This window comes from Danio aesculapii, chromosome 12 (genome assembly GCF_903798145.1).
Source record: "Danio aesculapii chromosome 12, fDanAes4.1, whole genome shotgun sequence".
NCBI classification, from domain to species: Eukaryota; Metazoa; Chordata; class Actinopteri; order Cypriniformes; family Danionidae; genus Danio; species Danio aesculapii.
In genome coordinates this window covers 37,280,355-37,306,518 of record NC_079446.1, presented here as the reverse complement: position 1 = coordinate 37,306,518, position 26,164 = coordinate 37,280,355, and the positions used below count along the sequence as shown (strand labels likewise).

General features: G+C 33.3%; 1 protein-coding gene across 1 annotated transcript; it reads left to right on the top strand.

Annotated features, from left to right (window-relative positions):
• st6galnac (ST6 (alpha-N-acetyl-neuraminyl-2,3-beta-galactosyl-1,3)-N-acetylgalactosaminide alpha-2,6-sialyltransferase) lies at positions 1–21,848 on the top strand. Its single transcript, XM_056469495.1, has 10 exons — positions 1–110; positions 3,555–3,921; positions 11,195–11,459; positions 12,532–12,697; positions 13,182–13,356; positions 13,515–13,653; positions 15,618–15,721; positions 15,952–16,035; positions 17,748–17,847; positions 20,797–21,848. Exons 2-10 carry the CDS (start codon positions 3,770–3,772, stop codon positions 20,965–20,967), a joined length of 1,356 nt encoding a protein of 451 aa, XP_056325470.1. The 5' UTR covers positions 1–110; positions 3,555–3,769; the 3' UTR covers positions 20,968–21,848.
• The last annotated feature ends 4,316 nt before the right edge of the window (positions 21,849–26,164 follow it).

Here is a 26,164-nt window from a genome sequence, read left to right as displayed (position 1 = left end):
CCAGCTCTCTCTCAGTGTGTGTGTGTGAGTGTGTGTGTGTGAGTGTTGTTAAAGTAGGCAAACTGCTGCTCGAATTCACCTCTCATCGCTTGACAGGAGTTTCTCTTCAGGTACGATACTTTTTCAGACTCCTTTAACTGTTCTTTTGTTCTTCTGTTCACATGATCTTTCAGTTTTTCTTGAGTTAAAGGGCTGCTGCGAGCCAGCTGTCTTTGAATGTACGATGTGTTGACAGTTACTTTGTGGGATGTAGTGTGAAGCTGTGTGTAGTTTGTTGGTTTTCTTGAGTTTTAATGCATTTTGGAAGATTTTATTTCTTTAATTACTATTTTCAAGATCAATTTTCTGCGATTTCTTAAAAGAGATGGAATTATAGGTTTTATATTCTCCAGATGGACTCAGAGCAAAAGTTTCTGGGACATTTCTACATTCTTAAACATCGATTCTCACAAATAGCATTCTTGGCATTCCACATATGATAGAAGAACAATAGCGAGAATTCTGAAGACCCAAAAACTGCATAATGTGAGGCTTTGTTCTTCTGAATTCAGCTTTATTCTCCAGTTTGAAAGACCCAGTTGAGAATTAAACTAAAAAAAACCTTGTCATTTCTGTATTCACCAGTGGTGGAAAGACTACTGAAAAATCATACTTAAGTAAAAGTACCATTACTTGCCTAAAAATGTAGTGTGAGTAAAAGTATCTGTTGTAAATATTACTCAAAGTATGAGTAAAAAGTAGACCTCTCAAAAGTACTGTAGTGAGTAGTGATTATTACACTGTAAAAAGCTGATGCGTTTACATGAAATTTGTGGATGTGTGTAAGCGTAACATTCTGTTGTGCATTTAGTTATTGTCCAACTGGCACACAACGTCATAAGACGTTAATATTAGGTTCATTTTAGGTTGTAATGTCAGGTGACCAAAATTCAATATCTAGCCAGTGTCTAAGGACAACGATATTTTGATTTCCAATAGCAACATCAAATTACGTTGATATTTGGTTGATTTTAGGTTGTGTTATAAAGTGACCAAAATCCAACGTCATATTGACATCAAATACTGACATTTAATTGTCAGATATGGCAACCAAAATTCAACGTCTGAAATATGTCATAGTGGTAACATCCACACAACGTCAAGCTGTAACATCATTAGATGTTGATATTTGGTTGATTTTAGGTTGGACGTTGGCCTGACGTTAAGTTCTGACGTCAATACGATTTTCATTTCCAAACAAAAAGCAATGTTCCCACGACGTTGGGGTACAACTTCAATCTGACGTCATGTTGACGTCTTGCTGGATGCTGGATGTTTAAGGCAATTTCGGTCTTCATACAGTATACATCCGTCATTTTCTCATCAGTGACATGCATCTAAACTGTCTATAGGTCAATGCGTGTAAAGGTTTGCTGCAATTATAAATAGCCCAAGTCTTGAGGTAATTTAGTATGATGCGATTAACCTCTTTACTTCTATTTGCGATTTGATTGGACAGGAATCGAAGGACTGATTTTTCTAATCCCCATAAACAAGAAAAAGTAGTGACTGCAGGTTGAAGCAAAGTAGTGGAGTAAAAGTACCAATACAGCACTAAAAATTTACTCAAGGAAAACTAAAAGTACACATTTATAAAACTACTTAGTAAATTACAATTTCTGAGAAAAACTACTCAATTAGAGTAATTTGAGTATTTGTAATTTGTTACTTTACACCACTGCTTTTCACTAATACTTCTTGGGGATTTTTAAACCTTACAGGTAAGTTCACGACCAATTTATGAATGTTAAATAACATACCAAAGGCATTGTAAACTTGTGTTACTAGATCTGCCCAAATGACTTTCAGCTAGTTGTTAATGTACACTACCAGTCAAAAGTTTGGGCTCAGTTTTTTAATTTTTTATTATTGTTAATTTTATTTAATAATTTAAATACAATTGTTCTGTTCATCAAGGCGGCATTTATAAAATGCAAAAAAAGTTAAATTGTTAAATACTTATTTATTAAATATTTATTTATTACTTATTGTATGTAGTTTCAAATGAAATTATTACTCCAGTCATTATTGCTTATTACCATTACCATTTGAGTAATTTCTTAAGGATCATGTGACTCTAAAGACTGGAGTAATGAAGCTGAAAATTCATCTTTAAAATGAATGTCAATACCAAATACCGATCCGATACCTCTATAATACATCAAAGAATAAAGAAGAGCGAAGAAACCAGGATGTTCCTTTTTTTATTTAATTCACCTCATTTTAACATAAACAACTCTGTTAACAAACAGAGCACTTCAGTGAGGTAGCTTGAACAATCCAGTAATAAATAACAGAAATTCTTCACTTTTGGACTTTAGCACAACAGTAACCTTAAAAAAAATCTAATATAAAAACAAATATCACCTCAGGTTAAAATACCCGGCAGTCAATCCCAAGTTTACATATCTCACAGTTTGCTTTGGCATTGTTGTCGTCATCAACTTTATAATACCTCCAGACCGCAGACATACTCGCACTTTCCACTTTAAGCTGCTTCCATGTTCTACTTTGCCGGCATTTAACCAATAGCGTCTCTGCAAAGTGATGTCATGCCGCACAAGTAGCTGTTTCTGTGTGAAGTCAAGAAAGAGGTCTAACTCTGTGCCACCGCATAACTATAGATGTGTTAAAAATAATGAGAATATATACTCGCGCCTTCCGCTTCAAGCTGCTTCCCTGTTCTACTTTGCTGGCATTAAAAACATAAAAAATAATGAGAATATATATATATATATATATATATATATATATATATATATATATATATACATATATTTTCTATCATGTGGTAACTTCCAATTCTGAAACCGTGTGATCGTGATCTGATCTGGACATGCCTACAAATAATTGAATTAAATTATTAACTACTTTTAATCAGTTATTTTTTAGTGCAATAACATTACAGCAGGATAAGCTTATTTAAAAATATTTAAAAGTCCCTCTGACCCCAAATTTTTGACTAGTAGTGTAGTTCTATTTATATTAATAGGATTCTCTTGTAGTAAAGGCTTGTTTTCTAACTAAATGGCTAAACTTGTTGCATACTTGGCAGCACACAAAGTGATTTGAAAAGTTACGTGTTTCCAGACACATCAGCAGGAGATGTGGTCACAGGGAAAAATTTCTCTAGGGAGTAATTCTGGTTTCCCAGAGCAACCACTACTCAGAAGAGAATTACTAACAAGCAGTCGTACCACCATACCTCAGTCTTTCCTTCACCTACTTCTTTATACATCTCGGAAAATGGTCACATTTTTGTCTGCATGGGTAAATTTCATGCTTACTCATTCTGTCTTTCACCCGCTCCCTCTCGATCCTTCCTTTGTCAAATCCAGCTGAGCTTTTTTTGACACCGTTAATTAGCATCTGAAATGCTCTTTGAGCAAACGTGCACTTGGAAGCCGGGATCACATTTTTCTGTTTTTTCAGGCCCTTTAATTAAAACAGGATTACTACATAGAACTATCCATGTGATGTTTCACTCCCTGGTTGTCTTTTTTCTCCTCTTACAGACATCCGGAGACTCCCACACGTGAAAGCTGGAGCTCAAACTGAACTAATTAACTGGCAGCGACCCCGTCACCCCTTCCTCTTGAGGAGCGCCTTAAAACCTCGATTTCATCAAAACACTACTCCAACCCTTCCTCAGGAGAACGCTCATGTGCTTACAAGGTGACCAGGCGTTCTGGGGAAGACTCAGCAACTGGTGCGCGAGGAAAGTAGCACGATGACAGGCCCGCTACCCAGGAGGCTTCTGCTATGGTTCATTGGGTTATTGGGCATTGCATTGCTAGCATTAATTGTTGTGTGCGTGGCTATGCAGATCCAAGTGCCATGGCAAGTCTTGACCCTCCAGAGCTTTACCATAAAACATTACAGGTGAGAACATTTAGCTCATTAACAGGCTTTGAAACCACACAATGGGCTATATGCACAGCTAGTGTTGTTCAGCCAATGATGAACTTCCGGTGAAAGCTTTGTGACTGTTTTCAATTTCATAAGGTTCCTTTTAGAGCATCGATGTTGTAATGTAATTAAAATATAATCGGTTAAACAGACTTAAGCATCCGTTTGGTTGTTAAAGCGTAAAAAGAGACGAAAACCATTTTAAATCCATGTGGCGTCATTAGCTGCAGGCTAGAAATTCCATTGAAAATACTTGGGTAAAATTAATTGACATATTTTAAAGACATGGCACGGAACAATACAATTTAATGCAGTGCTTCTTGTTTGGTCTGATACCCACTTTATATTATATATCAGCCAGGCAGTGAAGATCTCTGTTTGAAAAAGAAATCAGATCTTAAACGCAACGATTTTGTATGGGAAAACAATTAACCGCAAGCCCTGCATGGGGCTGACTGACTGAAAAGTCCTTGTGCATATCCTCTATTGAACTTCTGTGAATAAGTCATCATTAAAACAGAAAAGTAATAGTTGTTTGGTTTGATTTCAGGAACAGAATTTTAGGTCAAACTTTATTTTTTAGTGGCATTAACTAATATTACTTACAGTAAAAATAATCATTTGTTACAATGTACTTGTTGTGTAAATGCATGTTTTTACATTGTCTTTATGCATGCATGTAATTACATTGTAATTAATTTATGTAGTTACAATAATAATTACACTTAGGCATGGGCAGGTATAAGATTCTGACGGTATGATAACCTCGGATAAAAATATCACAGTTTCACTGTATTGTGATTACTGCACTAAAATATATTCTTTTTAAATGTCTGAATAAAAAACAAAAAAAATCCCTTTTTGAACATAATATATTTTATTTTGAGAAACAAAATATTCAAATATTTATGAACAGTTATCATCCCAGCAGGTACAGGTTGTCAACATGACGTCAGATTGACGTTGTACCCCAACGTCGTGGGGATGCTGCATTTTGTTTGTAACTGAAAATCGGGTTGACGTCAGAACCCAACGTCAGCCTGAAGTCAATGTCCAACATCCAACCTAAAATATCAATATTAATCAAATATCAACACCTAATGATGTTACAGCTTGATGTTGTTTGGATGTTACCACTATGACATCTATCAGACGTTGGATTTTGGTTGCCACACCTGACAAATAAATGTCAGTATTTGACATCAACATGATGTTGGTTTAAGATGTTGGCTCGACGTTGGATTTTGGTCACTTTCTAACACAACCTAAAATCAACTAAAAATCAACATTATTTAAAGTCATTATTGAATGGCAAATTAACATTGTCCTTATATGATGGCTAGACATTGAATTTTGGTCACCTGACGCCTCAACCTACATCTAACCTAATATTAACGTCTTATGATGTTGTGTGCCTGCTGGGATGTCAGGCTAAATTATTCAAATAAATAATTGAATCAATAATTCTGCTGTCTTCATTTGTTTCAAAAACAGATATTTCTGTACAATTTAAAACAGAATCTTTTGAGATATTTTCTGCTGGAGATACTGATGTCCTAAAAAGCTGAAAAATGAAAAAAGTAAATAAAAATCTTACATATACCTTAGAATGGTATAGCAGAAAATTTTGGAGGTTTTAAAACCTTGACTTTTCCAAACCACGGTATACCTTGAAAGCGGTTATTGTCCATTGTTTAATTACGCTGTTGACGCGTCACTTACACCTTAATCATCCTTAAACCTACCCATACCTTCAAACCTTTCCCTAGCCTAAAGGCTGATTTATACTTCTGCGCTGTGATCGCTGAGACCCCCTGTGCTCGTAGTCTTGCATTGATACTTCTGCATGCTGTTTGTGTTGCTCTGCAATAACACTTCCAAAACGATAGCTGTCAGTGAGGTTTTTATATTTCTCTGTGTCAAGTTTCTTCATGGGTGTTGTGCTACGTACAATACAAATAGCTCAAACTCGCTCTTTCAGACGTGCGAACCCGTGGACATGTAAAAGCTTTAATCATAAGGTAAACACAAAACAAAAGTATAAACACTACTAAAAATAAATACAAATTCAATTATGAAACTTTGACATTCTTGGATCCTTTCTATTGCACAATAACTTTACTGTATTGTGCTTTGAAATATTTACAATATTCAACATTTGAAGTAGATCATCACCGTTCAGCAAAGTTGCCCAAAGACCTTTGAAATCAAAATCAGTGCAACCAAAAATAAATTAATTATATGCACAGGCATGCGATGAAGACTCTAGTCAGATCAGTTGGCTTACAAAAGAGTTTGTTTTTCAAGGAGAAATAAACAACACTGTTTTTAGCTTTTGCAGAGTTTATGACATTATGAACACAGCAATACATACATAAAAAGTATATATAAATACAATAAAAATACTTAAGAGTAACTTGGAGTTCTTGATTCTTGTTTTAAGCTTTTGCAGAGACTATGACACCAACAGAGCCAGCTGTCATTTCTCAAAACACATTCCAGTAATAGATGTAGTCACTTATTTTATGCCACCTGTAGTGAGGGTCTTACAAAATCTTAAAATGTCTTAAATTAAAAAAAAAAAAAAAAAAAATTAGGCCTTAAAAAGTAAAACTCACTAAGATATTGTTTTGCAGGCAAGAGACATAATAAAGGGCCCACGATATCCCAACCAATCCCCCCTTTACTTTTATCCGTGAAAGAACCCCCATCCAACCCTGCTGCACCCGCCCCCCCTCCCCCGGCTCTTTGCTTTCATTCGAGACCCAAAAAAGAACAAAAACTTTTTTCCCCATTTGAACACACTATATTTTCTTTTTTGAAACATTTATAATATTTTGCAGCAGTAAACATGTCAGGCTAAATAATTCAAATCAATCATTGACTTCCGCTGTCTTCATTTGTTTCAAAAACAGATTTCTTTACAATTTAAAGTGGCCTAAAATGTCTGAAGTTGAGTGAACTAAAAACTCTTTTGGAAATTGATACTAAAAAATAATGCATTATCAATTATGTTAATAATGAATAAATGATATAATGATAACTGAAAAAACAGAGCATTTATGAAGCATTTTTCCCTGTTTGTCCTACTATGTTTTGAACCTTGTCTTGTTTACCGTTATTGTTGTTTTACCTCCAGTCCTGTTTCTTTTTCGGTGTCTAATAAATGTTCTGTTAACATTTGTCTTTGTTTTAGTTTTTTGCAATTGAGCTCTGTTTTTGTCCTGATAATTTATCATTTCTTAGTACCAGTTTCCCCCCAAATTTTTTTGTTCACTCAACTTCAGACATTTTAGGTCAGTGCAACTGATGTTTTCAAAAGTTGAGGACACGTCAGTGCCAATGGTGTAGTGGTTAGTGCGTCGAAACATGGCACTCGGGTGTTCAACTACTATACAACTAGAGTCTGCTTGTATTGAGACCACAATATTTAAAATATGTGGCTATGAAATAACTAATTTGAATTAGTTTTTTGATGGTACATGTCTTTTTTTTTTTTGCTGCTGTGGTAAAAAACCTTTAGCGTTTAGCCCTTTGTAAGTCTGAAATTTCATTCTTCGTGGTCTTAAGACGGTCTTAAAAAGTCCTAAATTTGGAAGTTTATTCCGCTGTGGTAAATGGATTGAAATGAATGAATGAAACCTGCAGAAACCTTGTAATTATTGCACATTTGAGCTTTATTTGTAGCTGTAGTTTATTTTCAGAACATTCATTCATTCATTTTCGGATCATCAGATGCCATTCCAGCTTCAACCCAGTACTGGGAAACATTCATACACACTCATTCACACACCAATTTAGTTTATTCAGTTCACCTATAGCGCATGTCTTTGGACTGTGTGGGAAACCGGAGCACCCTGAGGAAACCCACGCAAACATGTGGAGAACATGCAAACTCCACACAGAAATGCCAACTGACCGAGCTGGGACTCAAACCAGCGACCTTTTTACTGAGAGGCAACAGTGCTAACCACTGAGCCACCGTGTTACCCATTTTTAAACCAACAAGTAGAGGCAGAACAACATTTCTTGAAGTTGTTCCTCATAAATGTTTCAAGATAAGAATGATTGTTAAAGGATCAGGTGACACTGAAGACTATAGTAATGATGCTGAAAATTCACGTTTGCCCTTTGAGGATTAAATTACCTTCAGAACTATATTCAAATAGAATAAATTACAGTAATTGCAATAAAATGTTTATTGACATCTTTCATAATCATTAAAGCACAAATTTTAGAAATTAAGAGAATAAACTAAGAGATTTCTCGCAATAAAATTTTTTAATTGACTAGCAAACCTATTTTAATCCACGTCCATGAACATAATTTTTGAGTTAGTTAGTTGAGAGCTGTGATCACACGGCACACTTCATTTGATAATTATTTCAGTGTGTTTGCTGTTGCTGTAGAGACAAGCAGAGAAAAAAAAATCATGTTAAGATCCTTTCGGTTTCAGTTCAGTTGCACAATGCTTTCCACATTAGATGTTGTTTACACTATAGTGCCTCATAAGCCCCCAAGTGGAATGCTAAAAATGGTAGTGGCAAGGAATAAACTCCCTTAGATGTTTAAGTAGTATACTGTAGGTAGAAGCCAGCTGGAATATCAGTTTTCCTTAGTTATATACTTTGATCTTCAGTAAGGAACGGAAACAAATGACATGAGATCCACGGGTCTGGTAACTTTCCTTTAGTTCAGCGAGGCGTAAAAGCGTTCAGGTTTGGCTTCAGTCCAGTAAAGAAAGTGCACAATCATTGCTCTGAAAGTGGGGTCTGTTATGTGAAATGTAGCCCAGATGCTTTTAAAGGGCACGGCTCTAATTTGAACACCGGCATCGTTGGCGGGGGAAACAACTAAAGGAAATGAAAGTAGCTGGCATTTAAACTTGGTCTGATGGCCAGGGCATTTCTAAATTGCCTTTTGAAAACCTGTTGAGCAGGTAGCGTATAATTATTTAATGTTTGGGAATAGTGGATTTGTGGACTGCTGCTAAGTGTTGTATAATAATTGTGCATAATGAGAGTGTTTGCAGTAGATTTACTATTATTTTTAGAGACCTTCGAATGGTTTCCTGTCACACAAACAGATTTTAAAGTGCTGCTATTGTGATATTTTAAAGGTTTCCAATGTTCAGTTTTTTCATAATATGTAATTTAGCATCTTTCTTTTCCCTCACAGGCGTTGTTTACACCTTCATTTATCATGCACGTTGACCTTTAAAGCTTCACATCATTTTGCATTCTCAAAAAGCTACTTCTATCTCATGTACACTACCTGACAAAAGTCTTGTCGTTGATCCTAGTTGTAAGAGCAACAAATAATAACGTGATTTCTAGTTAATCATTTGGAAAAGTGGCAGAATGTAGATTTTCTAATGAATCATCTGTTAAACTGCATCTCAATCATCATAAGTACTGTTGAAGACCTATTGGAACCCACATGGACCCAAGATTCTCTGATCTCAATCAGATTCTCAAGATTCTGAAATCTGTCAAGTCTGGTGAAGGAAAATTCATGGTTTGGGGTTACATTCAGTATGGGGGCGTGCGAGAGATCTGCAGAGTGGAAGGCAACATCAACAGCTTGAAGTATCAAGACATTTGTGCTGCCCATTACATTACAAACCACAGGAGAGGGCAAATCCTTCAGAAGGATAGCACTCCTTCTCAATCTTCAGCCTCCACATCAAAGTTCCAGAAAACAAAGAAGGTCAAGGTACTCCAGCATTGGCCAGCCCAGTCACCAGACATAAACATTATCAAGCATGTCTGGGGTAAGATGGAGGAGGCATTGAAGATGAATTCTGGGAGTCCTGCAAGAACGCTTTCTTTGCTATTCCAGATGACTTATTAATAAAGTTATTTGACTCATTGCAGAGATGTATAAATGCAGTCCTCCAAGCTCATGGGAGTCATACACAATATTAATTCTTTTTCCACTGCATCATGACTTTATATTCTTTACTGTACATTATTTCTGTTAAGTGACAAGACTTTTGTCTAAGCAAAGTCAGACCTTACTGGCCTAATTAAATAATTAAAGGCTTGATCATATTTTATTTTGGTAAAATAAGTGTAATCTAGAGGCCTTTACCTTTCATATTAGCTACTTCTGATACCAAATGATCAACTATAAGTCAAGTTATTATTTGTTGTTCGTAAAACTTGGATAGGCGGCAAGACTTTTGTCAGGTAGTGTATAGACAAAAAAGCATTGAGGAAGTTTAAGGATTTTTGAACAAGATGTTAGTAATCAGTAGGGCCAGACAGAATCTGTGGACATTTCTTGCTATGTATGCACAGAATTTTGTTAAAAAATAAAAAAATAAATAAAAAAACTGCTGATTCAGAAAGATTGATTTGAAAAAATATATATACAGTTGAAATCAGAATTATTAGCCCCCCTGTTTTTTTCTCCCCCAATTTCTGTTTAAAGGAGAGAAGATTTTTTTCAACACATTTCTAAACATAATAGTTTTAATAATTAATTTCTAATAACTGATTAATTTTATCTTTGCCATGATGACAGTAAATAATATTTTACTAGATATTTTTCAAGACACTTCTATACAGCTTAAAGTGACATTTAAAGGCTTAACTAGGTTAATTAGGTTAACTAGGCAGGTTAGGGTAATTAGGTAAGTCATTGCATACTGATGGTTTATTCTGTAGACTATCGAAAAAAATATATAGCTTAAAGGGGCTACTTATTTTGTCCTTAAAATGGTGTTTAAAAATGTAAAACTGCTTTTATTCTAGCTGAATTAAAACAAATAAGACTTTCTCCAGAAGAAAAAAATATTATCAGACATACTGTGAAAATTTCCTTGCTCTGTTACACATCATTTGGGAAATACTAAAAGGAGAAGAAGAAAAAAACCAAAGGGGGGCTAATAATTCTGACTTTAACTGTATTTGTATATATAAAATAAAAATACTCAAAGTACAGTAGTAAAATATAACAGTGTTTTTTATTGTCCACTGTGCATCAGATATATTTAGATTTGATCATCTGTTCACTTGTTAATCATTTGCTCATGTAATTAAGTCATAAACAGTCATACATTGCTTACATGTTTTCATCAAGACGTGTTTGCTTCTGTATCGATATCAAGACAGCTGCTAAAAATATCTGTTGTGTTTTTGTTTGCCAAACAGTGAAATATTGCTGTACTGTTCACCTATCTTTTCTGTTCCCAATGACCAATGAAAAGGAAATAACTAAATAAACCTTTTTTTGCCCACAGGTTATTTTCGTTGAAGAATAACAATAGTTCTCAGGTTTTTCAACTTTCTACTGGAAATGAAGTTGAAACAAATGAAGTACTGGAGCAAAATTCAGTCCAGCAATCAGATGTTCAGGATTCATCTGCATTAGGAAACAATGCAAAGTCAGACCAATTAAATCCAAACGTAAACTTCATAAAGCCAGTGCCAAAAACTGAGGCAAAACCCTTCATACCAGACTTTTTTGGTGACCAGTATGCCACAGATGATGTTCCTCTACAAACAGTGAGTGTCTGTTTGTGGTTTTGGGCTTCGTTTTCACAAGCCACCTGATTAAATTCTCTTTCATTCAAGTGTTTGTACAAATGCTGTGCTCATTCAAATTTAATGGTCATTCAAATGAAGGGAAGAGCCAGTAGAAGTCTGCTGAGACTGCTTAAAATTATCTGCTCTAGAGCACAAAAATAGACTGTCAAAAGTTTGATTATTGTTATTTGTGCAAAATTAGATATTGTATGTAAAACTATGCATTAAGTCAATCAAAAGTGAGAATATTTTTCACAATACTTTTACAAGTTTAATATAAAATATTGAGATTTCAAAGTTTTGTTCTTTTGAGCTTTGAGGTTTTTAAAAGAATTCTGAATATTGAGCAGCACAATTGTTTTTAACATAAATAATATTAAAATAATGAAGGCCAAATCAGCAATATTCAAATGATTTCTGAATATTATATTCAGTGTAATATTTTAAATTTTTAAAACATGTTGCAATAAAATACTTTTTGTACTTATTTTAAGTTATAATATAATAAATATAATATAATAAATATAATATAATATAATATAATAATTATCACAAGTTATAATATAATATAATATAATATAATATAATAATTATCACAAGTTATAATATAATATAATATAATATAATATAATATAATATAATATAATATAATATAATATAATATAATATAATATAATATAATATAATATAATAATTATCACAAGTTATAATATAATATAATATAATATAATATAATATAATATAATATAATATAATATAATATAATATAATATAATATAATATAATAATTATCACAATAATATGTGCTATAATATTATATTATATTATATTATATTATATTATATTATATTATATTATATTATATTATATTATATTATATTATATTATATTATATTATATTATATTATATTATATTACACAATATTACTGTTGTAATAAAACAATGCATGTAAAAAGCAGGTCCAACTTTACAGGTACAGTTGCTACTTTAAACTGTCTGTCATTTTATATTGCCCAGATACAGATTAACCCGCTTCGCTCTTTATTGCAGAACTGTCCCACAAGCATTAGGAAGCTTGTGCCTCAGAGTCCGTTTGCTGAGAAATTTCTGCACAGTATTCCAGTGCTTCAGTGGGCAAAGCATTTCACCACAGAAGAGTATCAGCGCTTGAGTCACTATGCTGGAGCACACGGCTGGGGAAGTGTTGATGTTGAAGGTGAGTTTTCCTATAAAATGATCAGTTGTTTGCATGGTGTGGTTTTTGATTTGTTCGTTTTGTCCAAGTAGTCAGAGTGATGTAGCCATTATTGTGCCATTAATTTTGTGTTCAAAAATGAGAAAATGAGATGGAAAATGTCATCACTCAAAAAAACAAACAAACAAACAAACAAGAAAGGACTAGGTAACATGGCACCATGGAAAAAAGCCAGATAATTATAGTATCAGAACTCATGACTGCCATAGGCAATTTGCAAATAAAATAGTAAACGTACAGTATTTAATGTAAATTTTGGTATTCTGGTATATACGTAATACTTGGTATATTTTTGTTTAAAATGATTAAGTGTTAAAGTAGTTTATGTGGCAAATTAAATAGTAAAATGTTTGGTAATCTTTAGTTACCATATACCAAATAGAAACAAATATTATTTCAACCATTCCTTGGGTTTGTTTAATTTGGTATCTGTGGTTGTTTACAGTGTTGAAGAGCTCATTGAGAATTTTAAATACGACCGCAAACCACTTGATGTTTGATGACTGGGAGAGCAGAATGAAAAAATCTGAGTGCATCCGCTGTGCTGTGGTGGGAAATGGAGGAATATTGAATGGATCGAGAAAAGGCACAGAGATCGATGCACATGACTATGTGTTCAGGTGAGGAGATGGATCATTATTAGGACATCTGTATCTTTTTTTAAATCAGTGTTTCAGTTTATGTTCCTGTAATTTAATGTCATTTTCTAATAATGAAGGAAACACTTATTTATTAAGAGACATTACAATGCTTCTATGCGACTGTCTCTCATTTGTAGAGTGAACGGTGCAGCTCTTAACGGATTTGAGAAGGATGTGGGATCCCGGACATCATTCTACACGTTTTCAACCAACACTATGAGAAATTCCATGCGTAGCTATGCTGGCGTAGGCTACAGTGGTCCACCCATTTCCAAGGTAAAACAACTGCTGTCTGACTAGTTACAGACACTGACAAGACATTTTATTGCCAAATAAAGTCTTGACTAGTCTGTTGTTTGAAAGACAGGTTTTGATTTGGTGTAAAAAAATTGATTAAAAAGCCCCTATTATGATATATTATTCTGTTTCATGTAGTGTTTACTATAGCAGTTGTAAATGGAGTTATTGTCTCACAAAGAGAGACATTTTTTTACAATCATGGCAAGCATTTAATTTAAAATGTACTGCTATTTTCATGCCACTAGGGCTTTTTTTACTAGTACTTATTTCAATAGTGACTAGTAACTATTCTATTGTTACTATTAACAAATTAAAAATTCTTGACTTCTATGGGAATATGTGAGGAGCTATTGTGACTTGATTCTTGAAATATATCTTTAAAATATTTGTAGTTAATCATTATATACTGTTGCTTATTTCTTTTAATTTTAATAGTGCCTATTATTATGTTCTAATACTTAACCATATTGTCGCCATGTTGAGAAGTTTTTTCTGTGATCAAATTCACCTTGCATGCACTTCCAAAGAATTAGTGCTCAGACTGGAATTGATAAGATAAAACCAATGCACTTATTGATATGCTCAGTTCAAAAACACAGGAGAGTTACTGGGAGTTACCTTTGAATTTTTATAACTTTTTATATGTAAATATATATTTATATATATATATATATATACATACAGTTGAAGGCAGAACCCTTTAAATAATTTTTTCCTTTTTTAAATATTTCCCAAATGAGGTTTAACAGAGCAAGGAAATTTTGACAGTATGTCTGATAATATTTTTTCTTCTGCAGAAAGTCTTATTTGTTTCATTTAGGCTAGAATAAAATCAGCTTTTAATTTTTAAAAAAACATTTTAAGGTTTCAATATTATTAGCCCCTTTGAGTTATATATATTTTTTGATAGTTTACAGAACAAACCGTCACTATACAATAACTTGCCTAATTACCCTAACCTGCCTAGTTAACCTAATTAACCTAGTTAAGCCTTTAAATGTCACTTAAAGCTGTATAGAAATATCTTGAAAAACATCTAGTAAAATATAATTTACTTTCATCATGGCAAAGATAAAATAAATCAGTTATTAGAAATGAGTTATTAAAACTATTCTGTTTAAAAAATGTATTGAAAAAAATATTCTCTCCGTTAAACAGAAATTAGGGAAAAAAACAGGAGGGCTAATAATTTTGACTTCGACTGTGTAAATATACGTGTGTGTGTGTGTGTGTGCGTGCGTGCGTGCGTGCGTGTGTGTGTGTGTGTGAATGTATTTGGTCTTGGTGGAATAGATCTGCTATGCTGCTGCTGCTGCTTTTGTTATTATGGCAGTGCAGTAACAGAGACTTATTCACATCCAGTCTGAGAATATAACACACTCCTGCTGCAAACAAATTATATATGTAACCCCCGTAGCAGATTTAAACACAGGTGGAGCTGGGGTGGATGAAGGAAAAACGTGCTCATTTCTAACTCATAACTCATTTTCTTTTGTCTTTGCTTTTATTTCACCTTAACTACAATAAATAATAAAAAATATTATCGAAAAAAATACTGTGAAAAGTTCCTTGCTCTGTTAAACACCACTTGGGACATATTTGAAAAAGAATACAAATTTTACAGGAGGGCTAATAATTTTACTTTCAGCTCTTCTGTATGCTATAATCATTGTCAAAGAAGTTAAATACTACTTTGTCTGATAAAGAGTTAATGGGCACGTACATTTGAATGTACAGCTTTCCACAATATAAATATGTGCTTGGCTCATGTGTACTAAAAAGTTTCACTCCTATCCAGAGGCTGCACCTTTTCTCTAAAAAACACTATATGGAACACGTATTTATCACAGTGCATTCAAGTTACAGTATGTCTTTGCTGGAGCTCAAAGTTATGTCAATTGTTGCTAATCGTCTCCTTTCTCATATCTTCGTCTCTGCAGGAGACCAGGTACATATTCCTGCCAGACCATGACCGAGATTACATTCTCATGAAGGCAGCTTCCACACATACAGTAATTGAGAAAGGCCCCGAGCGCAGCAATAAGTAAATATCATTAAAAAAAAGTTCTTATGTAAACTGACAAGTTCCTTAAATGTATCCGTGATGACTGCTACAGATTAAATGTTTTTGTTTTGCTTTTGTACATTTAAAAGAGAAGATAAACTCGTTGATAGATTTAAAAGATAACATAACAGTGTTGCTATTGTGTTTATTTAATATAGTACATTATATACAGATAGTTCACACTCAGTTTAAATACATGTCTCTTTCAGACCTCCTAAATATTTTGGTGAAGATGTGACAGTGGAGAAATTCAAAATCTATCACCCAGATTTCATCCGATACCTCAGAAATAGGTAAGCTTTGCAGACATACAGTAGACAATGTACACGTAGCCTGTTGTTATTTTTTATAAAAATAAATTTATACTATATAAATTTGTAAAAATTAATCCCAAACAGGCAGATCAGGGAGTATAAAGCATCTGACTGCACATTATCCCATTTATTATGGCTACTCATGAAATACACTTACTGTTTAAAACTGTGGTGGTGTCTCTGTAGTTATTTGATCGAATATTATTCATTCATTCATTTTCCTTCGGCTTAGTCTATTTATTCATTGGGGCTCACCACAGCAGAATGAACCACCAACTTATCCAGCATATGTTTTACTCAGCAGATGCTTAAATGTTTTAAATTTCAAAAACAAAATTTGGGGCTTAAATTCACTATTTACAATATTGTGTCGTAGGTCTTAAATCATTTAAAAAAATGTCTTAATTATCCTCTGTCCAACTAGAGCTATCCAATCGGACTAACGCACATCCAATTGTCAACAATCCATCTAAATAAAACTTTTTTATTGCAAAGAGATACATTCACAACAGCTGTTAGACAATTTTTAAAAAAAATTCTCTAAATTAAATTCCCTAATCAGGAAAAGAAAACTATAAACAATTACAAAATTCCTCATAACAGTAACAGGGAAACATATGCCTTTATATGATCTTCCATTTATACACAAACTATTTACAGAAGTAAGGGGGAGTGGACATAATATTTATAAATAGGCATGAAACTTAAGTTTTATAATAGAAATGCATTCAGTTAATGAAAAAAATTAATAAAAATTGACTCATTAAAATGGGTGGCTAAGAAATAACTACACTTAGATTTTTTTTTGTGGCAAGCAACTGTTTAGCTCTGTATAAAAAAAAATTCAATCATAATGTTCTTAAAAGGGTCTTAAAGTCTTAAATTTAACTTGATGAAACCTGCAGAAACCCTGTCCAGAGCTACATGATCCATCAGAAATTATTATAATATGCTGATGTTGTGCTCAATAAACATTGTTGTAATATTAGTAGATTTTTTAGTAGTAGTAGTAGTAGTAGTAGTAGTTGTAGTTTTATCAGTAGTAGTAGTTTTAGTAATAATAGTAGTAGTAATAGTATTAGTATTAGCATTAGTAGTAGTAGTTGTGGTAGTAGTATCAATAGTAGTTTTAGTAGTAGTAGTAGTAGTTGTAGCAGTAGTATCAATAGTAGTTTTAGTAGTATTTGTAGTAGTAGTGGTATTAGTAGTATTTGTTGTATTAGTTTTAGTAATATTTGAAGTAGTATTAGTAGTAATGTTATTAGTAGTAGTAGTAGTAGTAGTAGTAGTAGTAATAGTAGGAGTAGAATAAGTAAAATGTCCAAAGTATTATAATTAATAATTCTAATAAGAACATAATAGAAAGTTCAAAGGATTAACATCAAAAATTTCAAACAATTTAATGTAAATTATTTAAATTATTCATTGAAAATAAAATAATAATTTTTTTGTATCTTACTGACTCCAACCTTGTGAAAAGTGTAGAGATAAATGAACATTATTATGAAAATCTGTTTCATGCAGCAGCGGTCAGTTATACATTATAGTGGTCATTATACATAAATATTTGAATCCACAATGATTAATTTGACCATAAAGCATCATGTTTTAAATGTGGTAAGCATGTCATGTAGTTTTATCTTTATTTGTATGTGAATATCTAAGTTAAGGCTTTACTTTTCCTTTTCAAGGTTCCTGCGTTCAAACCTTCTAAACACAGGCGCAAAAAAGATTTACAGGCCGTCCACAGGAGCAGTAATGCTTCTGGCTGCTATTCATACATGTGACCAGGTTTGTTTCCTTTTTTCAGTTGTTTTTTGTTTTTGAATATGCAAACATGCTTTTTAAAGGGATAGTTCACCCAAAAAGGAACGTTTACTGATTTACTCATCTTTCTTTTTCATACTATACACTATAAAACCCAACAGTCAACTTAATCAAATGAAATGAGTGTAGTTAACTTAAAATTGACTGAAAGTTAATTCCACTCATTTGAAAAGAGTTCATTTGACCTCAGTGTTGAAGGTAATAAGTTAATTAAATACCTCATTACTTCAACTTAAATGAAGCAAGTCTACAGTACTCATATAGATTAGTTTTAACTCAAATGGTTTGTAGTAATCGGTTTCCTCAAACAGTTTGAGTTGCCTTAACTTATTTTGTTTTACAGTACTCAATTGGTTTGAGTTCTCTTCATTTATTGGGTTTTACTGTGTCAAATAGCTTCATTTACTCAAATGGAAAAAGTTCACAGTACTCATTAGGATTAGTTTTTGAACTTTAATGGTTTGTTAAAATCGGTTTCCTCAAACAGTTTGAGTTACCTTAACTTATAGGGTTTTACAGTGTAGAAAAAGAAATGCAAAAAAGTACACAAAAATATTAAAGTATTTTCCCGTACTAAACGTGTTGCATATTCTGGAGTATATGATTAGATTTGCTGAAAAAGTAACTTAAATTTAATGTGTTATATAACTCCTATAGCTATAAATGTCCTGTCTTCTACTATTAACTTTGTTTTGTGACTTTCTAGGCCTTGTGCTTCAGGTTTTATTAGATCAGCACCAGGATGATTAAATAGTAACTGTATTTTTTTCCTTGAGTGAACAAGGAAGTGCACACTGATAAGACAGAATATAACATTATTGCACCTTAGACTGTAGACAAGCATCTACGGTAGCAAAGTTTGCCAAACATTGTTTGAACACTGTTGACTCACACTTACCTCACATATGTTAGACGTTTCATCCGATTATGGGCTACTGTATTTGATGGATGGATGCATCAATATTTATACATATTCAATATAAATTTATACAGTATTACGCATAATATTTTTTCCTCTGGAGAAAGTCTTTTTTCTTTTAGTTTGGTTAAAATAAAAGCAGTATCAAACATTTAAAAAAATAATTTAAAGTCATTTTTTTTTATAAAATTTTTTGTTATTATTATTATTATTATTATTATTATTGTTGTTGTTGTTGTTGTTGTTATTATTATTATTTATTTTGCTACCAAACAAATTAATGTTCAATGACTTAATTAACCACACTTGTCTAGTTAATCTAATTAGCATAATTAAAGATGCAGTAAGTTTGACACCCAGTGGTTGAACTAGGTATTGCATTCCTGAAGCAAAACACATGCAAGTGCAGGTTGCCAGATTGAGGACCAACAGGAGCGAGTGACTATCGAGCCTAAAGGCTAATTTAAGTTGTGTTCTAAATAAAAGCAACGGCACGCGATTGAAGGAATATTGTCCATATCTAACCAACACCTCGAATTTATATTTTAGAAACAGCTTCTATTTCTTGCAGCTGAACAACAGAAAACTGAAAATAATCATCTCAGGTACCCCTCATGTGCTTTTAGTGTTAAAAGCTAATAATGTGAGTTTGAATGCCATTTTACATGACATTTATTGCCATACTACTGAAAACAGCAGCAGATAGTTCACCTCTGATCTTGAAAATAAATAAACTGTTTGAAATGGAACTTTAGAACAGTGAAATAATGCAAACCAACACATATCAGTGATTCAGCATCTACATTTAATAATGTTAAAGAGGTTTAATATGTATTATTTGATTATAACTTTATTATTTTGTGAGTGAGTGCATATTCTTTGTTTCTGAATGGCTGTATTTAAGTTTCTGTAGTGTTTTTTCTGGTGCAAACAGCCAAATTGCATATCACCGCAAATCTAGTCACGTAACGTGTTGTTATACAGGGTTACAATGTAACTTGCTCACCTAATGTTTACGTTCCTAAAATTTATATTATTTGCTAGTTAATAACCTCATGTGGAACTCTGAATCTGCCTCTCATTTCAGAGGCTGCTATTGTCCACTGGAGGTCGCATTTCGGTCACGAATGCATGCTTTGAGAGCCCTCCTGACCGAATGAATAAAATACGTGGTTTTCCACCAAGGTAACGCGGGGTGCTGAAATATAATTGGCTAAAGTGGCTTTGGGCGGGTTAAAAGAACCCAAACAAAGACAGCGTTCCAACACGTAACACATTTTCAAAGCAGAAAATCTGACTTCAGCATTGTTTTTCAGATAAACATGAATGTTCACTTAGCATGTTTCTTAAATATCTGCAAACATTATAAAGTATATTTACGTTTTGAAAGAGTCAGAACTTCCATTCAGCACCTTTAAGCCTTTAAGAGGGAAGCAGAATACTAGAATCTAGCAAAATAGTAAGTAAAATATTATGTACTATCACGGCAAACATACAAAAATAGTTATTAGAAATGAGTTATTAAAACTATTATTATTTAAAATGTGTTGAAAAAATATTCTTTTACTTAATTTTATTAATATTTAATATTTGTAAAATAATCACAGTTTCACTGGAGGGATAGTAATTTTGCCTTCAACTATAAAAAAAATAAATATACAAACACAAATATGTAGTAATTATAATTATTATTATTTTAATTATAAGTATTATAATAATGATGATAATTATGATATGATATAATTATGTAAGTATAATAGTTTTGCACACCTCCAACATCAACCTGAGGAATAAGATGTTGCCAGATTCATGCTCATCTGTTTCTAATAAAACTAAACATGCCTTTAGTGCCACTCACTAAATATTTGCTCTTAAAATTGTCATAAAAGATGTAAGAAAAAATATAATATATTTTCACTTAATATTAAATTGTATACTATATTTGTCTTCCAAGGTATATTAGGTGTATTAACATTGAAGTTTGTTATTTACAGGTTGATGCTTACGGGTTCATGACCCCTGACTACAATTTGTATTCAGACCACTACTATGACAAAGTGCGACACCCTGTGCATTTCTATGCCAACCATGACATGCGCATGGAATTGAAGCTGTGGCAGAAGCTGCATGAAGCCGGACTAATGAAGCTCTTTATGCGCACGTGAGCACAAACAGATGGACGCTCTGACTTTTATTATGTCTATGAGTTTATTTTATTTTACTATCAGAACTCGTGGAAGTCGTTTGCAGGGAAAAACCTGAAATTCTTCCCTCTGTATTCAGCAGTTTTGCTGGTAAAAACGATGTATTATTGTACTACATAGAGAAGCTATGTAGTGAACGGCCTGGAGTGGATCTCTTTAAGACAGAAAAAATGTGTCAAAGGGAGAGGCCTTGAAATGTGGTCAGAGTTTGGGAAGATGTGAATAACTCTTGCATTCTTGGCCGTGATTTGTTCACAGATATTGAGTCATTTCAGATTAAGGCCGAACTGAATGAATCGCTGTGTATCTTTGAACTACGTAGAAGGATTTTGTAATATGTGCCTTAAGCCTTCACACACAGAATCAGTGTGTTTAAAACGCAATCGCACTAAATCAAAAACAGTCAACCAAAGATTTTTTTTTTTATGGTTAATCATATTCTTTAAATATGCTGTGTGAGTGTAAACCTTTATAGATGGCTTATTTATAGAGTCGAGAAGTTTTCTATTTTTAAGAGGACTTTTTATACCTTAGACGATTACGTTTACAGCTTAACCTTACTTGGAAGCTTTAAAGTGCAATATCTTATTTTGAGTTGGCATTAAAATGTGAATTTCATTGTGATTTATTTTTATTTGTGCTGTTAAGGTTCGCTTGGTTAATTGATGCTCTGTTTTGATTGTATTTAACATTTTATTTCACCAAATAATTTAACTTTCTGGTCAAATGAATGATTTCACTTTCATAAAAATGGTAAGGGATCATCAATAGAAATTGGAAATATGAACACACAGCAGGGTGCATTTTCAAGCTGACAATAAATCGGAAATTGTCGTTCATTACTCCTCTCTATGCTCTTATTTATGCACATAAATTAAAAATACAAATACTTGGTTTGGTTTAAGACAAATTTTAAAACATTAAATGTTTATTCATTTACTCAGAAGTGGTTCTAAGGGTTTATGAGTTTCTTTCCTCTTTGAGAAACAAGATTTTTTGAAAAATGTTGTAAAAAAGCAGCCATTGACATCTACAGTAGCAACAAAAAATTACAATGGAAGTCAATGGCTGCTTTTTTACAACATTTTTCAATGTATCTTTCTTTTGTTCAACAGAAGAAATAAACTCAAGAACAAGTTGAGGATGAGTAAATGACAGAATTTGATATACAGTGGGGGAAATAAGTATTGAACACATCGCCATTTTTCTCAGAAAACATATATTTCTGAAGGTGCTGTTGACTTGAAATTTTCACCAAATGTTGGTAACAACAATGCAAAGAAAGCAAACCTAATTGTTATGTGTAATAAATGAAATGATGCAGGGAAAAAGTATTGAACACATGAATAAAGGGAAGTGTAGAACGGCAGTGAAAGCCCAGACAGAAGCTGAAATCTCTCAACAGTTCTTCATCAACCTTCCGCCCTTCGTCCGTGTAAATGAATAGCTGCTTCAGTCTAACATCTACATTAGCGGAATGATGAAGAGGAAACCAGAGTGGACATTTCAGCAAGACAGTGCTCCAAAACGCAGCCAAGGAAACTCTCGATTGCAGAAAACTGTAAAACTACAAATCAACTGTTTAACAATAATGATAACACATAAGAAGGGTGGCGCAGTAGGTAGTGCTGTCGCCTCACAGCAAGAACGTCGCTCGTTCGAGTTTTGGCTGGGTCAGTTGGCATTTTTGTGTGGAGTTTTCATGTTCTCCAAGTGTTCGCGTGGGTTTCCTCCGCGTGCTCCGGTTTCCCCCACAATTCCAAAGACATGCACTATAAGTGAATTGAATAAACTAAATTGCCCGTAGAGTATGTGTGTGCATGTGAGAGTGTATGGGTATTTCCCAGTACTGGGTTGCAGCTGGAAAGGCATCCGCTGCGTAAAACATATGCTGAATAAATTGCCGGTTCATTCTACTGTGGCGACCCCAGATTAATAAAGAGACTAAGCTCAAAAGAAAATGAATGAATAACACATAAGAAATATGAGTTTGCAATAAGCAGCATAAAAAGCTACGTTGTATAACAAAGAAATGTAAGCAGATGACATGGGAAGCCAGACACGTTAAATTTACAAATAATGCCACTCTTATGTTAAATATAAGGTTGATGTGTGGCGTGGAATTGTTTTTCTTGTAATTATTTTCATTATGTACACCCGTGCCTTAAGAACATGCATGGAGTACATCAGTGTAATGTCAATTTGCTTTTTACAGCTAAATATTTGCGTCGGTTAACAGTGTTGTCTATCTATCAGTTTACAGGTTAGGGTCACAAGTATAAAGATAAACACAATGTTCAGTACTATCTCTAAACCTGTCATCACATCATAAATAAACAAATAAAAATAAAAAAGGAAAGACAAATACACTATTGAACTGCCATAGGAGAGTATTTGACAATTCACAGTTTCTGATGATTGGGCTTAAGTTTGAGTAATGAATATATTTGTTTTTTATATATTATAGTCTGATAATTAATATTGTTCAAGGTGCGAATTATAAAACAACTGCGGAGGCTCAACTTTTTGGGTAATATTAGTTTGTGTAATACATGCTTCAGTGAATCAAATGCATGTCTATTTAAATGACATCTAATGTATTCATAAAATGTATTTAAGTTTTCAGTGTTTGTGGGATAGGCTATTGTTGGGATTATTTACAGTTTTAATCCAAAGAATGAGCAGTCTGTCAGATGAAGAGCTCGAGTTAGAGATTCAAATAAATAAAGTGTACTGAAAATAGTTTGCAGTTTCATCAGTAGAAGCCAGCTTCAACACTTGCAATGAGTTCCTAGGCCGCTCTGCTTACAAATCAATAATTATACTCTCACATAACGTCAGTAACTGCGTCATACAAATAGGGGTTTTAACCTGATTGGTTAAAACACAGATAGACTAGGAAAATTTCCACGTGGGTGGGTGTGTACAATTCTGAACAATATCTTAACCATATAAACATCAGACATCCACTAGACTGTTTAGAGCTGACCCCAGACCTGTGAAACAGATCCACAATCAAATAGAACACACACACACACACACACACACACACACGCACACACACACACACACACACACGTAAAAGTACAATCTGTTTCTTACCCAAGGCTGAGTGTACTCTCAGCTGTCTATCAAAACCGGTATAATCTACATTCAGGCAGTTATAATATCCTTACTACACAAAAATCTCACTTGAATACAAAGTAGAATCTCTTTAAAAGAATTAATCATAAAAATCACTTTAGACATTTTCGATAGTATTGACTCATAGAAATAACAATAGAAACAGTTGTTTCCTGTCCTCAGTCCTTCAGTTCCACTCGAGGTCTCCATGACCTCGGACCTAGTTTGGTGGCTCTTGAAAAATAGTTACAAAGAAACAGGCAAATGTACTGAACATTCTTATTTTAAGCAATGTGTTAATTTTATTCATTATTCAATAATCATCTTTACTAAAAATGAGAACCAGGATGAGAAAAGGATAAAAGTTGATCCATGCTGAGATGTATTGGAAGGTAGAAATCCAAATCCTTCACTATTTAGCGTATTCTGACCTGATTAGCCATTTTGCCTTTAGGACAAACTACTAACAGTGCATCTAGTGTAATGTTACTTTTAGGCAATTGAAACAAACACCTATTTTATGAGAAAACATGGTTCTCCACATTTTGGGAACTCTTACAGTGTCTATCGGTGCTCCTAATCTGCTGGTTTTAGATTGTTGAATGACCCCCCCCCCATCTCCTTCTCCCCCTCACATGGACTGACAATGGTATGAACCGTTATTGTCACGGTCACAAAATGAAGACAGGGATGGTTAACTCTTTTAACCAATTTATTCAACACAATGTGGATAGTTTAACAGGAGAAGGCACGTAAGTGATAGTCAACGATGGAGAGCGATTTTGTAAGTAGTTTACAATGTAAACACAGACATTGTTCAATAACCCATCGAAAACGCTTTAAGACCAAGATGAATCCTCTGTTGGCTGTTGCTTTGGTGTGACTCTCAGCTAATTAGTTTTGGCCAATGCAAACAATTATCATGAGTCCAACATCCAGCTGTGCAAGAAAACATAAGAATCTGACGTAAGGCAGGTCATCTTTCACTACTGACCTACTGTAATGTTGTGTAATATAGAAAACCTTTTACAGCTAACTTTTATTAGAAATCTTGGAGCTTATTCTTGAAACAAAAAAAGCAATAAAAAGGATTCAATTTAAAGCACCAAAAGTTGCTCATATTAAAATTAATTTGAAGACTAATTTGACTATTGTTGCTTTACATGAGTTTTCAAAGTACTTTTTTACAGGAGAGGCTAGAAAAAATCGTGAATCTCTACATTATTATGTGTTTTATTATTATTCAAAGGGCCAAATTCTGACTGAGGAAAGTTAAATGTACTGGTCTGTTTGTTATTTGCCTAACAAATGACAATAGATTACAGTTTTTAATTCAAAATTTTAACAGATTCCTATTTTTTATAATAATATATGACGTAATACGTGTGTATTTAACAAGTTTTATTTCTAAATCTTTAGAAATTTTTTGGTACATTAAAAAGTGTGGTTATGACGACAATCTGACAAGCTAATCCAGCTAAAAATAGTGTTTAAAATGTCACTAAAAAGCAGTACTTAAATCTCAGAATTAAATAGAAAATGAGGTGAGGTGAGCAAAAAAGGTCCACTTTTTGAGAAAAAAGAACCACCCCTTTCGTTGGACTGGCTACGGGCCTGTTATATATAATTTATATAAACTTCTAACTCAGGTTGGCCCCCATATTACTGGAGCCCTACGCGGCCACTTGTTGGTTAAATCCACCCCTCCAGATACACAAAGTTTATATATCTGTGTCTAATGCTAAATAATCAATGAGTCATTTTCTAATAATGCAAACAACAGAAAAAAATACACTAAAATGATCTTTTACAAGTTTAAGTCAACATAAAAGTTTGCTCAGCGTTTGCAATTGGTGTGTTTTGCACTTCCTGTAGTTTTACAATACTGCCATCATGCGTTAAACATTAGCAGTTGCCGCTAAATGAAATGGGTACATAACCTCGTTTTAGCACGCTGTCTCTAAAATTAAGGATTAAATGATAAAACCTGAGCACACAGGCACTGAATGGGGTTTGTTTACTTCTAAGTTTGAGA